At 36.9% G+C, this 14,115-nt stretch overlaps 1 protein-coding gene across 1 annotated transcript in view; it reads right to left on the bottom strand.

Moving 5' to 3' along the window:
• Window positions 1–14,115, bottom strand: part of LOC110175400 (CUB and sushi domain-containing protein 1) — a 324,734-nt gene that overhangs the window by 101,268 nt on the left and 209,351 nt on the right. Inside the window, 3 exon segments of the mRNA XM_055154309.1 lie at window positions 1,791–1,912; window positions 5,525–5,649; window positions 7,689–7,770. Coding sequence (XP_055010284.1) covers window positions 1,791–1,912; window positions 5,525–5,649; window positions 7,689–7,770 — 329 coding nt within the window.

A 14,115-nucleotide genomic window follows, 5' to 3' on the forward strand; every position in this document is an offset into this window, starting at 1 on the left:
CCAACAACCAAAGCATTACTCACTGGCTATTTAAACTTGCAAGTAAACAAAGGAACAAAAGGCGTGCACAATTCAGTGAAATCACAGGCCTCTATCTCAATTTTGTATAACATGGTATTGATGAAAGAAGTCATCTGGAATAATAGTCAATCAAAGAGATGGACGAGAGCAAAATGGGTGAGGTAGGGAGAGAGCACTGGTTTCAACTCAATCTGACAAAGGGAACAAAGGGGTTACAAAAGATTACTGGAGTATGATCTGTGCTGGGTTAACTTGGGTTTTATGTTGTAATAATGAATGTAAAGGTGAGTCAAGCTAGAGCACTCTTGGGCTTAAACACTTCTCTAAGATATTTATGTTAACAAAATGGTTCTCCTTGTGATTATTGAAAACAGTCCAAGTGATAGATCTCTATAACTGAGCTGATGGACATGAAACTGCTTTTTATATGTGAGTGATATATTCAAATATGTTGATATGACAAACTAGTATATGAAATGTAATACATTTGGAAATCAATACAAAAATTTGCTTTGTCTAACACAAAATACCATATGACCCTCATTATAATCGCACATAAACATTTAAACGCAAATTAGGTGGAACATCTAAAATAGGTGAGTGGAACATCTAAAATTGAGGATGTCCTAAAATGTACGCATATAAGTGACATTTCATCAACCTGTGAAAGAAATTTAAGGCTGAAAAATTGCAATATTAAAAATTGCTGCAATATTATATTATTTTTTTGCATAATAACAAAAGACAGATCTTACAACTACACAAGAGCAGACTCTTGATGAATGATAATGACTTTGATGGTTAATTTGTTTTGTTAATCCCCATGGCTTTATATTTCAAAGGAACTGAAGTCAATATAAATCACAGTATCCCTGTTGATTTCAGTCACTGTAGGGACACGTATTCACAAATTAAAATTTTCTTTGTTGTTCATAGTATTTATACTTTTTTTTTTTTTTTTGTAAGTTTGCTCCATATAGCATAGAGCTAAATATTTCCTTCACAAGGATGCTGTTCCATTCAAAGTTGAAATCCATGTTACTGGGCCAATATCTGAGATGAAATTTTCCTCTCCATATAATGTTTTTTATCAGAGTTTGAAAAGCTCCTGGCTACATTGTTGTGCTCCTTGGTGCCCTTCTCTGCTCTTAGCAAGGCTCAAACTCCACATTTTAAACAAATCTGCTAAAGTGAAGGCAAAAGAAGAGAAGAGCAGAGAGAGATGTTTTCAGGAAGAGCAGGCTGGTGGAGTGCAGAGCGATAACTATAGAGGAGTAAAGCAGAGAAACCAAAGACAGGAAATGTGACAGGACATGAGACAGATAAGAGCACAAAGAAAGTGCTGATAGAGACTTGAGATCTGGTAGCACTCGCATGTATGAATTATTCATCCTCACACAACTATCACAACTATCATACCACAACAAAACTCTGCGTAAAATCAGAACAGTCCCGAGACCATCAAGTTTGCAGACACTTTTGACATACGTCAAAAGAGCCCTACATGAGTGACATGGTTTGAAGAGCTGCACACAGCGTAGTACTGTTATTGTAATGAGTCAGCAAAAAATATATATTTTGGTGTGTTTGTTACATTTTTGAGTGGTTATCTCACTTACAGCCTGGTTTTCTTAAGGTCACAAATGTATATATAGTCCTAGTTCTGCAGGCCAATTGATCTGATTTGTGTAATTTTAAACATGTATAAAATATTAATTGGAAAATATATATAATTCAAAGGTATGATAATTGTATAACGAAGAGCTTACCTTCCCAGGATCCATTGCAGTGATGACCCACACACAGTGTGCATTATTCTCATACTGAACAGGGTAGTTGGGGGAAGTTATGATGCCTCTAGGTCCCCGTAAGTTACTTCCACATGTCCGTGCTATGGGATAGCAAGAGAAAAAAATGAATCAGAATTTTTGTCAAATTCGTCATACATTGAATCCAATGTTAACACAAAAAATCATTGCACAATACAGATTAAAACTAACTAAAATAGGCATAATTCACTTGGAACCAAATGACCGAAAATGGTTTTGCTGAAAGTCCTGCAGTGGAACAGAGGAAGAAAAAATGCAATTACCCTAAACCACAGGGTATCATTAAGGTAAACAAAAACTGTGAATCGTCAATAGTGAATTTGCTGGACCATTAGTAACCAAGTGTCATCTTCCCCTGCCTACCATTGCATCACACAGTCAAATGAATTTATTCTTCTAGCCCAGCGACTTATCCACAAACAAAAACAGCTGGTGACATTAAACTGATTACTTTGGGCTAATCACATCAGGTACAAAGCTTACTCATAATTAATAACATGATAGCGTTCACACACATTTAGGCTCTTCTGATAAAGCAGTCATTATCAAAACAGGAATACTTCAACCTAAAACCAATTCAAAGACATCACTAGGACTAATCAGAAGAGACAATGCCAACACAATACTAGACACAAACTCAACCAAAACCAGGATTATAAGGGTAGATATATATATTTCAGAAGGATGGTATTTATTATCTTGAAAAGGTTATCTGAAGGTAAAAATGTAGCTTGCCATTTAAATCCACTTGCTGCAATTTTTCTAGTACACCTGCTCCACTGATGGCTCTTCAGCTCCTTTCTCAACAGCATTTCTCATGGCCCTCTCCTGGTCTATTTTATTCCAGCATTGATTTTGTTCTGTGATACTCAATGTAAAATGTCTTTCCCTAACGCACTATATTATGTTACATCAGTAAGAATATTTTGTAGTTTACAAAAGATATATGTACATGTACAAACATTTTTTTTTTATAAACAATTTACTTTTGTGTTTTATTTCTGGTCATACATACATATAGATAATGTTTTAAAAAATACTTAGAAATAATTGCAACAGTTTTGAACCTTATGTAATTTACCAGGGGTCTGAATGTAGCAAATAATCATTAAATGTTAATTATTGCGAGCAGGGATGGCGTGTATCAGAAAAACAGCATTTTCTGAACACACAAGCCTCAAATCCAGGATTACTCAGTGAATTACAATTCAACTCAAAGTAAGCTAATAATGAAGGAAAACTCTTTATAACACGGTTGAAAGCTCAAAGTAAATTTAGTATAATATGTCACCTTCAATATTTCTGTGTGAATCCAGTTTGATCCGATGCATATACTGAGTTAGTTTAAATAAATAGAACATTCACAAAATTACAGTGGAACTAAGTGGAATTAAAGTAAAAGTTTTAAACAGGCAGTACTGAGTCCAACAAGCACAAAAGGAAGAGTCAAATAGAAAGGTGAAGATTATATTGAGTAGAAGAACAGAAGAATAAAGGGCAAAAGAAAGGACCTGAAAATACCAGAAGAGAAAGAGAGGGAACGGGGGAGCTCACATGACTGATCTGCCTGTTAATTAGAAGCGAGAGGCGAGACACACAGTCACGGTACGCACACACACACGCACTCACACACACACACACTCACACACACAGTGGCACATTGATGGCGATTCATTCCAGAGAGCAGCTTCTAATTAGGACTAAAGTCTCAGCAGAGAATGAGGAGGGCTCAGGAGGTTCAATCCCTGGATAGAGATTGGGTCGACTATAGAACAAACCAAGGAAACTATTTTTAACCCCTGTCCATCAAAGTCTAGACACATAAAAAACATAGAATCCTGCGTAGAATGCTTTTTGAGCCACACGACCCTAACATTACAATTCTCTATTCATGAAAGTTCATTCTTTCTATCTATGGCACTGCTTGCAGCCAAATTCGTTAGAAGCCAAGAGAATTTGTGCACACTCAATCACCAAAGATTGTTTACCATGTAGCTAACTCTCTAAAGCTAACAGCTCTATGAAAGTCTAAAGGCAAATAGCAACATTAGCATTCATAATGAGTCTTGTTTCTGTCTACCTGATGAATGTTTGTGCTGGATGCTCTATAGCTGCACTTCTGTTATTACACACAAACTCCACAGGGAAATATCTGTGCCTCCAACAGCTAAATCCCCCCCCCCCCACATTTGCTTCTTTTCTGTGCCAACACCACAAGTCTACCGTTTGGTACTGGTTAGATAGTAAACACTGTTTGTTTTCTTCTCAAAAAGACTCAAAATGAAATCCTTGAGATTGAATGGAAAAGTTAACACTCACTGCTGCTTGAGGGTAGTTTGTACATGCCTGATTAGAGCAGTACTAAAATACTATTCTTAATACTTTACCTTATGTGTTTTACTTCTACTTTTGAACTTTGATTTTGAACTTTTCTAAGTTATACTACTTTTGGCTACTTTACCCACCTCTGTTAGAAGGGTATTATTGTTAAGCTGTTTCTTGAATAAAATAATGTTGTCTGCCTTGTCACTCTGTGTTAGCATTCCATTGTCATGTGTGTTATAGTGACAGGAACAGAACACTGTAGCCCCATATGCACAGAGTATAATGTGATGTGACATGGGCCCTACAGTACATGTCACAGAGCTGCATGGGGCTGCCTGTCTGCTGATGTGTGAGCTGTTGTCTGCTGGACTCTCACATGTCATATGTGTGAGTGTGGCCTGTGCTCGCTGTCTGTCCTTAGAGCAGGAAACCCACTGGGCCCTGTCACTAAACATGTGCTCTGAAGAGGCTCTTGGGATGCAATTGTGTCACACACTACTTTCTAGTGACCACTACAACCTAATTCACCAATACATAGCTTGAGACAAAGGTGTATGCTACATATTTTAAAATAAATACAATTAACTAAAAATAATTCAAAATAAATGTATACAGGTTCCTACTGCTCGAACAGTGACAGATGCAGGACCACTTTCGTAATATACTCCAGTCAGTTCAGTTCATTTGCCATTTACTGTACAACAACTCAACCTTATGTAATAGATAAATTGTCAATCATTATTTTTTTACTTACACATACATTTATATAATTGTGCCTTACTTGACCCCAGTCACTTACTATTTTTGCTACTTATTTTGAATTTATTATTATATTGTTTATAGTTTATACTGTTGCTCTTTGTTATTATAATCCATTGTGATGTGTGATCTACTGTGTCCAAATAATTTCCCTTGTGGATCAATAAAGTTTGTCTAAGTCTTAAGTCTATATTGTTGTCGCTCGACTTCCCATTAAAATTATATGATCAGTCTTGAGATGATGTTTATCTCTGGATATATACTCTGTAAAGATGGCTTCTGCATCGTGCTCACACATATCATTTGTTTTATAGGCTTTTGTTTGTATCTCAAATTCAGAAACAAAATCTTCTCCATTCCACTCTGACCACAGTTTTCCTCAATTTCCTGTACACTCAACTACTCGCTGTGCATAAAAGCTGCCATAATGCGCAGAGAAAACAAAACAGATTTAAGTCCATGCGGTATATTTTTGATAGACAATAGCTAAGTATAACATGATATAGTAGAGTAAAGTGTGGGAGATGTCACCGGTTTTGTATTTTAGGAGTTAATGGTAAAAATGTGTGAAAAGTTGAACTCAAACTTACTCCTGCAGATGGGCCGGTGGTCACTCCAGGCTGCCAGTGTGTCTGTGACTCTCTGACAGGTGATACTTTTAGATCCTTGAAGAACGTAGCTGTCATCGCAGCTGAACTGGACGCTGGAGCCCACTCTAGTTAAGGAGACAGAACAGTAAGAGAGCGTGTCAAGGGGCGTAATAATAGCTGCAGATGTCTACTTTAAGGCAGGTGACACACATAACAATTCAAATGTATTTTAAGAAACCATAGGAAAGATGATGACAGAACCATTACAGTTTCAAAAATATGAGTGATGGCGAATTGACATAATAATATAGGGTCAGATGTGTAATTTATGGCTTTCAATCAATCAATACAAAATGACATGTTTCCCTGTGTTTAGTTTAAATGTGTTTTGTTTTTTCAGGGTGTTTTTAATGTTGGCAGGTAAAATACATCAAAATATTTGAAGGCACTAAATAATCACAGAGTGGTCATGTTGACTTGAGGTGACTGATGGCTATTTGATGAGACATGTCACAACAGATGATCCAATTATGGTCTATAGTTAGATGCTTTATTCAACGTACCTTCGTGTTTCACTCCTGGGTCATTTGTTCTGATCTCTTTGTTTCCTCGTAGTCTAGCTTACACCCTGCTGTCTTTCACGTTAGCGGGACATTGAATCTCCTGAATAGAACTCTGCATGGTGCCTCGTCTGTAAACTTTAATGTGTCCTTCCCGCTGGTAACAACACGCACACACAGAGCTTAACACCTGGCCAAATATTCACTGTGCACCTCCAATGTACCGCTGCTCTCCTTAACTGTCTTTGTCAACTTGGGTCATTTACTCTGCTGCTTCTGTAACTTTCCCCCAATGCTGCTGATGATGAAAAATATCTCACAGTTAGACTCTCTCACGCTGCGATTTTTACACTTTTATGACAAATTTTTTTCCATTGCGAGTGTATTGACAGCGATGATCCATGCTTAGTGAAAATACGTTTTTCCTCAGTGTAAGCGTTATCTTGTTACAGTTCTGCCTCATCTCACTATATTTTTAGCCTGGCTACAAACATACTTTTGCCCTCATGCATCTGGTAGCGTACAGGGAGAATCTCGTATACATAGAGGTAATGATACTGTCACTGATGGGGGGTATAGGCGATGAGAATGGCTGATTTTAAAGCCAGCAAATTAGCCATGATTATCTTTTAAAAGGCTGAAAATGGAGTCAGGAAATGGTAAAACGTGGCATATTAAGTTTCCCTCATAATCACAGGGGGAACAGTTTAAGCTGCTAGTGAAGCTAAGTGAATGAGGGGCTATTATTTATAATTGCCAGCTGCTGATTAAATGAAAGGTCTCACTTTCTCCTGATTAGGCGACAGACAAATGCACTGTGAGTTATTTCATGTCCACTAAGTTCGTTTCTATGAGGTGTAAAGGGGCACTGGTCTAAATCAATAGTAACACACTTAACCGAACGTGAATGGGAACATGTGTGTCAATACTGCACAGGATATAGAGAATTGATCCTCAAGTGAAATAGTACTAGCTACAAAAAGGAATCCTTCATTTGATCATGATTTAGATTTACTGCCAGAATTGCCGTTAAATGTGCACTATGTAACTTCTCTGGAGATTCTGCCACCTGCTCATTTCCATTGAGAGGGTATCACTTCGCCTAGAATGTTCCACAAAATGGCATAAAACATACTATCTCCATGGGAACAAGCAGGTGACAATAACAAGAAGGGAAAGAAGCCTTAATACAATGGAATTTACTAAGCCAAAGCAATCATTTAAATACTGAAAATCATGGAAATATTCTTAATTTTTCTGCTTCATTATGAGGTCCTAATCAATGCCAGCAGAAAAAGCATGAGAGTTGATTAGGCAAAACATGTAATTTGTACAGGCTAATTACTAATACAGTCACACCAGCTGCAATTTGTCAGGACCTTCAAGCCCATTTTAAGCAGAGTGTAATCCCAAGGAGAAAATATGAAAACATTGATGGACTTTTTAAAGTTCTTTTTGAATGGAAAAGTCAATGTGAGTTCTAATGCTGATTCTGATTTGAAGTTGGACTGCAGACTTTTCATTGTGTTTTTACAGAGCACCATGACTGATGACTCATGTAAATGGAGATTGTAAATGAATGTGCGTGTGTGAGTGGGACATACTGAAATACAGAGCCCATCCTCTTGCCGTTTTCTGGGACCCCGGGATCTGGACAAACATCTCCAGCAAGGCCACTCTGACTCACTGCAAAAACAGAAAAAAGGTGTCATTAGAGTTTTGCTCACATCATTCACTTTATCATTCAGTGTGTTCAGCTTTTTCTCATCTCGAGACAAGTGTGGCAAGAGCCTATCCAAGAAATATACCCAAAAACATATAAACATATTATATACAGTATAAAAACACAGAGAAAGTGAGCTTCAGAGTGCCTTAGTAGAAGTCTAGAACAGGTGCTCCTCAAGGACGAGGCTCAAAAACTAACATATAGTAAAGATGACCAAGCTCTGACCTTTTGACCGCTTTTTATTTGATCACAGTAAGCTTTTCTGTATGTTATATTATTCACTGTGCTGTCAGTAAAGTATATTTTTTAGAATAAGAGGTATTTTTTTAAGTGCTCAGTGTTCAGAATAGTAGTAGTTAGCATTAGGGATGCACTGATATGATACTGGTATCAGATATCAGCGGTGATACTGAAAATTTTGTTGAATGAATATTGGTTCCAACATATTAGCCAATATCCCATTTTGGTCTATAAACTGGTGTAATAAGATGATTTACTAGCCCATGTTGGCTCAAAGCTTCTCATAATATTAAACTTGTATTTTCACAAAGCTGTTCTGTAATTATTTAAAATGATAAATAACAGTTACAAAACACGCTTTTATCACAGGCTCTTTGTGTATGAAAGAAATAAATAATATTTTCTGTCACTGGTATCGGTAGATATTGGGTATCAGATGCTTGAAACTAAAGTAACAATATCGGAATAGAAAAAGCTGGATCAGTGCATCTCTAGTGTGAATGAATCCTGTTTCAGCTCTACTTCACTAATACACACAGCAATTAAAATTTTCTCTCAGTATGTATGAATAAATACTTCTAATAAGAATATTTATTCATGTGGTATTGTTTTAGGAAAAATTCATGACACATTATAACAGAATTTATTTTTTCTTGTATTATTTTCCCTGTCACATACAAAAAACAGAAAACAAATATTTAAAAGACAAATCAAAGAACTGTAATGGACAAGCTTATTACTGGAGTTGAGAACACACAAAAAAAGCTTTATGTCATTTATCAGTCTGGAAAACAAGCCGCACAAAAACAAAACATCTTCCAAATGTTTGTGCCCATTTCAGCACCATGAAACAACAGAGATATCACTGACGAGCATCCAGTTTACTTCACACAACTCCTAAAAACGTGGATTGGTTTTGGCACGACACACATTCTCATAAACGGAAGAGAAAACCCACCCTGATCCAATATCCATCTTAATGGCCCACTCTCATTTTACACAGTCCATGTGTTAGCCAAGATTACTGTTGTAATTCAGATACGTCTCACGGTTTAATGAAGCTCATATGCCTATATGTGTTCATGCTAATTTAGACATACATTACAGTATCGTCACAAGTCATCAAAGTGAATCATCTCATTTGCGTACTTTGGCTCTTTCCGAAATTGGGGTTTGTTTATTCTTAAAGGTACATTATGTAACTTTTCTGGTGGAGGGTATGTCAAAGGTTTTTCTTCACTGAGATGTTACTGCTTTGTCTGAGATGGTGCACAGCATGGCATTAAACCTTTCTATCATCATGGAGACCAACTCAGGCCCAGCTATGGGTCAGATCTGTGGAATGGCATTCCAGTTTAGTCAGAATGCCTGTTTTCTAGATATTTTTGAGCAATAAAACCACCAGTAATTGAATGAACGTAAGGTAGATGTGTGGAACAGTCCAAGCAGAGCAATGACATGTCCATAGAAACCAGAAGGTGACAGACCCCCAAACCAAAAAGTAATTGTGCACCTTTAATGTTGTCTCCCACAATTTCCTTTTTTTGTTTTTTCTTCAAAGGGATCTCTAAATATAAACACCAAAACCATGCAAATATTGTTTTAAATCCCCTTGGAATAAGCACCTTTAAAACATGAAACATAAAACACAATATGAGCAGGTTTTTAATAGAGCAAATTTCTCCTTGTTGCACATGATTGTACCTCATCTATCTCCATAATCGGTTTCTATAAAAAGACGCAAAGAGCATACGATACATGTGACGTTTTCTGTCTGCCTCATATTAAGAATTGTACAATTGTGGACTGGAGGCATCTGGTGTATGTCTAAAAGATAATGTAAATGTAAATGAGAGGAGACAACATGACACAAAACCAGCTCTGTCTTAATGAAACAATGTGGAGGAATAATGAAGAGTAAATATACAGGAGGGATTGGAAGATTGTAGAAAATAAAAGAACCGAAAGCGATTTGAGCTGAAATCATCTATTCTAGACAAAGCACTAATAAGGTCCCTACATATATCTTAATGTTCCAAGAGTGACCACCAAAGTAAAAAACATTGTATGTGTATTCTCTAACCTTTCCATCAGAACCAGCATCAATTTCAAACTTCAACCTGTTTGGATATTGGCCAGCGCAGTTCAGGAAAATCAACAGGAAATGCAGCCCATTGTCTAGTCTAGCTAATCACTATTTGTAAAACTTTGATTTATATTTATTTTTCTGCATCTACGCATCAACTTTGAGGACAAAATGGTGCCTAATGCAGTCTGACCTATAAACATATGGCGAGATATTTTGTATTCACATCATTTGTCAGTGCTTATGTTGTAGATGATTTGTGGATCTAACTTGCAGTTTCATATGTTATATATATTTGTTTGTCTGCTTTCCGAACTTATTTTCCATGACTACTTGCCGGTTGTTGGCATGCCCAGTGTCCACCTCTCTTCATAGTCACATTAGCTGGAGTTTACTAAGGCATGATGCTTTTGTGCATCCTAGCATAAAAGATGGATGGCTGATTGCTGTGTTGTTTGTGTGATTGCATAGCAAGGTGCTATGGAGTGTATAGACAACTGTGCATGTTTGTTGTGCAATAGGATGCAAACAGAACAAGCTGTCTTGTTGTTGTGCTGCAGTTTTGATGTTCTGTCCAAAAAAATCCCAGCACATACACACAAATACACACGCAGATGCACTTTTCCTGTCGCGCCCTCTCATCTCTGCTCCACTCATGTTCAAATGGCTTCCACTGGCATCAAATACAAAGGTTTTCAATGCTGAAACAAATCCAACTTATGCAAATAACATTAGATTGTTACAGTGTGGGGGGAAAAAAACACATTTAATTGAGAAATATCAAAATCTAGAGAAGGCTTAATCCCATATTTGCACTTTAAAGGACAGTTAACATTTAAACACAAGTTTATGATGCACAACATTGGTTCATACCTTCAAAGTGCCCTGAGAAAGTCTTTAATCTTAAAGCTTATTAGGAATGGGAAGCCCATACTCTCATTGGTAACCACACATCATATCCCAGGCATTTTGAACTCATGTCAGCAGCAAAGTATAAGTCAAAAAAAAAAAAAAAAAAAAAATTCAATACAAAAACACCCTCTGCCCTCAGTTTGTAGGGCTGTATTATATTCAGTATTCTGCTCAAATGTTATTAATACTTTGGAAAATGCCATTATCTCAAATTAAACATTGTTTTCTAGTTCTAGGTGGAGGAGAATCCAGGATGATTGTTCAGATTTAAGTATGTTCTGTTGGCAAATATTCTTGTTAAGGCTCTCTTAGCTTAGTCCAGTTCCCTTTCCCAGGTGGTATTTTCAGAACCACTTCCTTAAACTAAAAATACCCCTTTTAGGCATTGTATGTTTACCGCTGGAAGTAGTATCTCTTCTACATTTAATTTGCATTAATATGTTTGTAAATCATTGTATTATTACAGTGATAGAGCTTTCCATGTCCACAGACATTTGTATTGTGGCTTAAGTACATGAGCATATATACATTTAAATATAAACAGATCACTGTGTGCTGCTATTATTACACCATGTTTGACATGCCAACAAGCACAACAGGATTACACCACTGAAGTCATCACCATTAGCTTCAATGTGACTGAATTATACTGGATGAGGTGACAGTAGTCCTTTTAGATAAGACTATCAAGGGCCATTATTTGTGCCAGTCATAAATACTCAAGAGGCTCTCACACCAGTGTAATTTAGCAGGCAGTGGGGCAGGGCAGTGAGCAGATATACAGACACAGTGCACATCTTAGAATGACCAGTGCAGTTTGGGAAGAGCAGCAGATTAGCACAGGATCTGATGAGAGTGCTACACAACCTGTTACTGGTAATTTGTGCATTACTCCAAGTGTCAGTTTCTAGTCAATTTAGGTTCAAGTACATGAATGTCATAATACAAGATCAGTCAATGATACACTGACATGGTATCTTTTATGTCATTATCTATTATTATCTGTAAATCTCAAAGAACTACACAACACAGCAGGACATATGCTGTTTTCTATAAAGCTCCTAAATTTTAAAGAAGCATTTGTAAGTTAAAACATGCCTGGCTGTCCTATATGTTTAGTTGTCAGAATGAAATTATTATCCAACCAGGGCTGGGTGCTATATCAGAAATGTAAAGCATGATTTTCTTGGAGCAGATCATGATTCTGATTTGATCAAAATTCATGTACACTTTATTTGAGCTCATGGGACCTAACACATATGCCAAACGGGGTTGTGGATGTGCGTCTGTGGAGTGGAGAGGGTTTTCTGCCTCCACTATCAATATTTCAATTTTCTTCATATGAAGCCTTATGGAGAAAAAACTTTACAGAAAGAAGAACATTAATTAATTATTATTTATTAGCCTATTATTTAGGCTATTAATTTAACAATTATCAGTCATATTCACTTATCTGTCATCATAACTCTTTGTACATGACTGTGGGCTACTCCAAGGCATTAAATTATATTATTATAGGAGCTGCAGCAGTCTTTTGCACCCGCTGTATATGCATATACATGTCAGTTTTGCTGCAAAAATAATATGAGTTACCAATGGTAAATTATGTGCAACAAGCAAAGTCTGGCCCTTTGTTGTCTTTCAGGGGGTAAATGATGTGATCTTCTTCTTCCGAAAGTTCACACTTCTCTGTGATTGGTTTAATTTAGCTGTCACTCAAACAGAGCCTTATAGAGGCTGAAGAATTGGGGGTGTCTGGGTTTGAGCATTACATACAGAAATGGTGAAGTACAATATAATGATAAAACAAAAACAGCAGTTCATTGCAGGGATCAGATCACAATTCGATTTGAATCCTATTTCACCTAGCCCTACAACATCTTTTTAAATTTATACTTACAATTTATATGTTTGCAAAATCCTGGAACTAACGATATAATGAGATGTATTTCAGTAATAGGGATCACAGAGCGCTCTCAAGTGGCCTCCTGGTTGAGAGCAGCACCTGTTGTAGAGCAGTTTGTTGATCTGCTCTTGTCCTCTTATCCACTCACTGTCTTTTTCCACCTTCTCATGCTCATAGGTCAATCACGCCCAGAGTTCCTGTCAGGAGCTTCACTGAGTGCTTTTGGGAGACTGAAGTTTTCTCCATATAAACACTTGAAGAGGAGCGCTGGACAGAGGCCAGATTAAAGGTTTACATCAGGACACCGGGGATTGGCATGAGATTATAGACTACTTCCAACATGGAGTCCACTGAGACAAGCTCTGTGCTAAATACCAATGTCAAGGTAAGCTCTTTTTGGTGCATATTTTTATACACTGGTCAGGTGAGATGGGTAGAGTAGCCAAATGTACTCAAGTAAAATTGTTACTTTAAAGAGAGAGTATGTAGATTTTGTATGTTCAAATCCTTTCTTTTTCATTTTTGATAATAATTGTACTGTAAATTAGAAAACATGACATTGACATCATCATGGTCAAGTTGTTGATGTTATAATTTGTTGTTTTGGTTCTCAAGATGATTATCTAATCAGAAAGCAGAATGAGCCTCACATGAGTCTTTCATTTGGGTTGCCAGTTCCTATGACTAAATCCAACTGGTTTAAACCTAACAGGACTCTCTCTACTCACTACCTAAACCTCAGCACCTGCATTTGAATCTAGTTTGATCACAGGCTACACATACTAAGTAAGATTACTCAAGACTGGATGTAACTGAATGTAAAACAAAAAAGTAGGAACTGAGATAAATAACTGGAAGGTTAAAGGGCCTGTATTAGACTGTTTTTTGATCTATGTTGTGTTGTTTCCTCATCAAAAACATACCTAGGGTTGTGTTTTGTTTCATTCACACATGTTTAACACACAAACCCTGCATATTTAGCCTGAGTTCTTCTCTCAAACAGGAGACACTCGGTTCTACCTTGTGATGCCATGCTGTAATACATCTACACAAAAGGTAAAAGGTAGCTGTTAACTTAAAAACTTGTGATCTCAAGAAAAAACATCTTCCTGAGATCACAAAGTTGAACATAGAATTTTGAGCTTTGGGGATGCAAACAGA

The sequence above is a fragment of the Boleophthalmus pectinirostris genome, unplaced genomic scaffold (assembly GCF_026225935.1).
Source record: "Boleophthalmus pectinirostris isolate CB_2022bp ecotype Guang Dong unplaced genomic scaffold, ASM2622593v1 HiC_scaffold_19, whole genome shotgun sequence".
Lineage (NCBI taxonomy): Eukaryota > Metazoa > Chordata > Actinopteri > Gobiiformes > Gobiidae > Boleophthalmus > Boleophthalmus pectinirostris.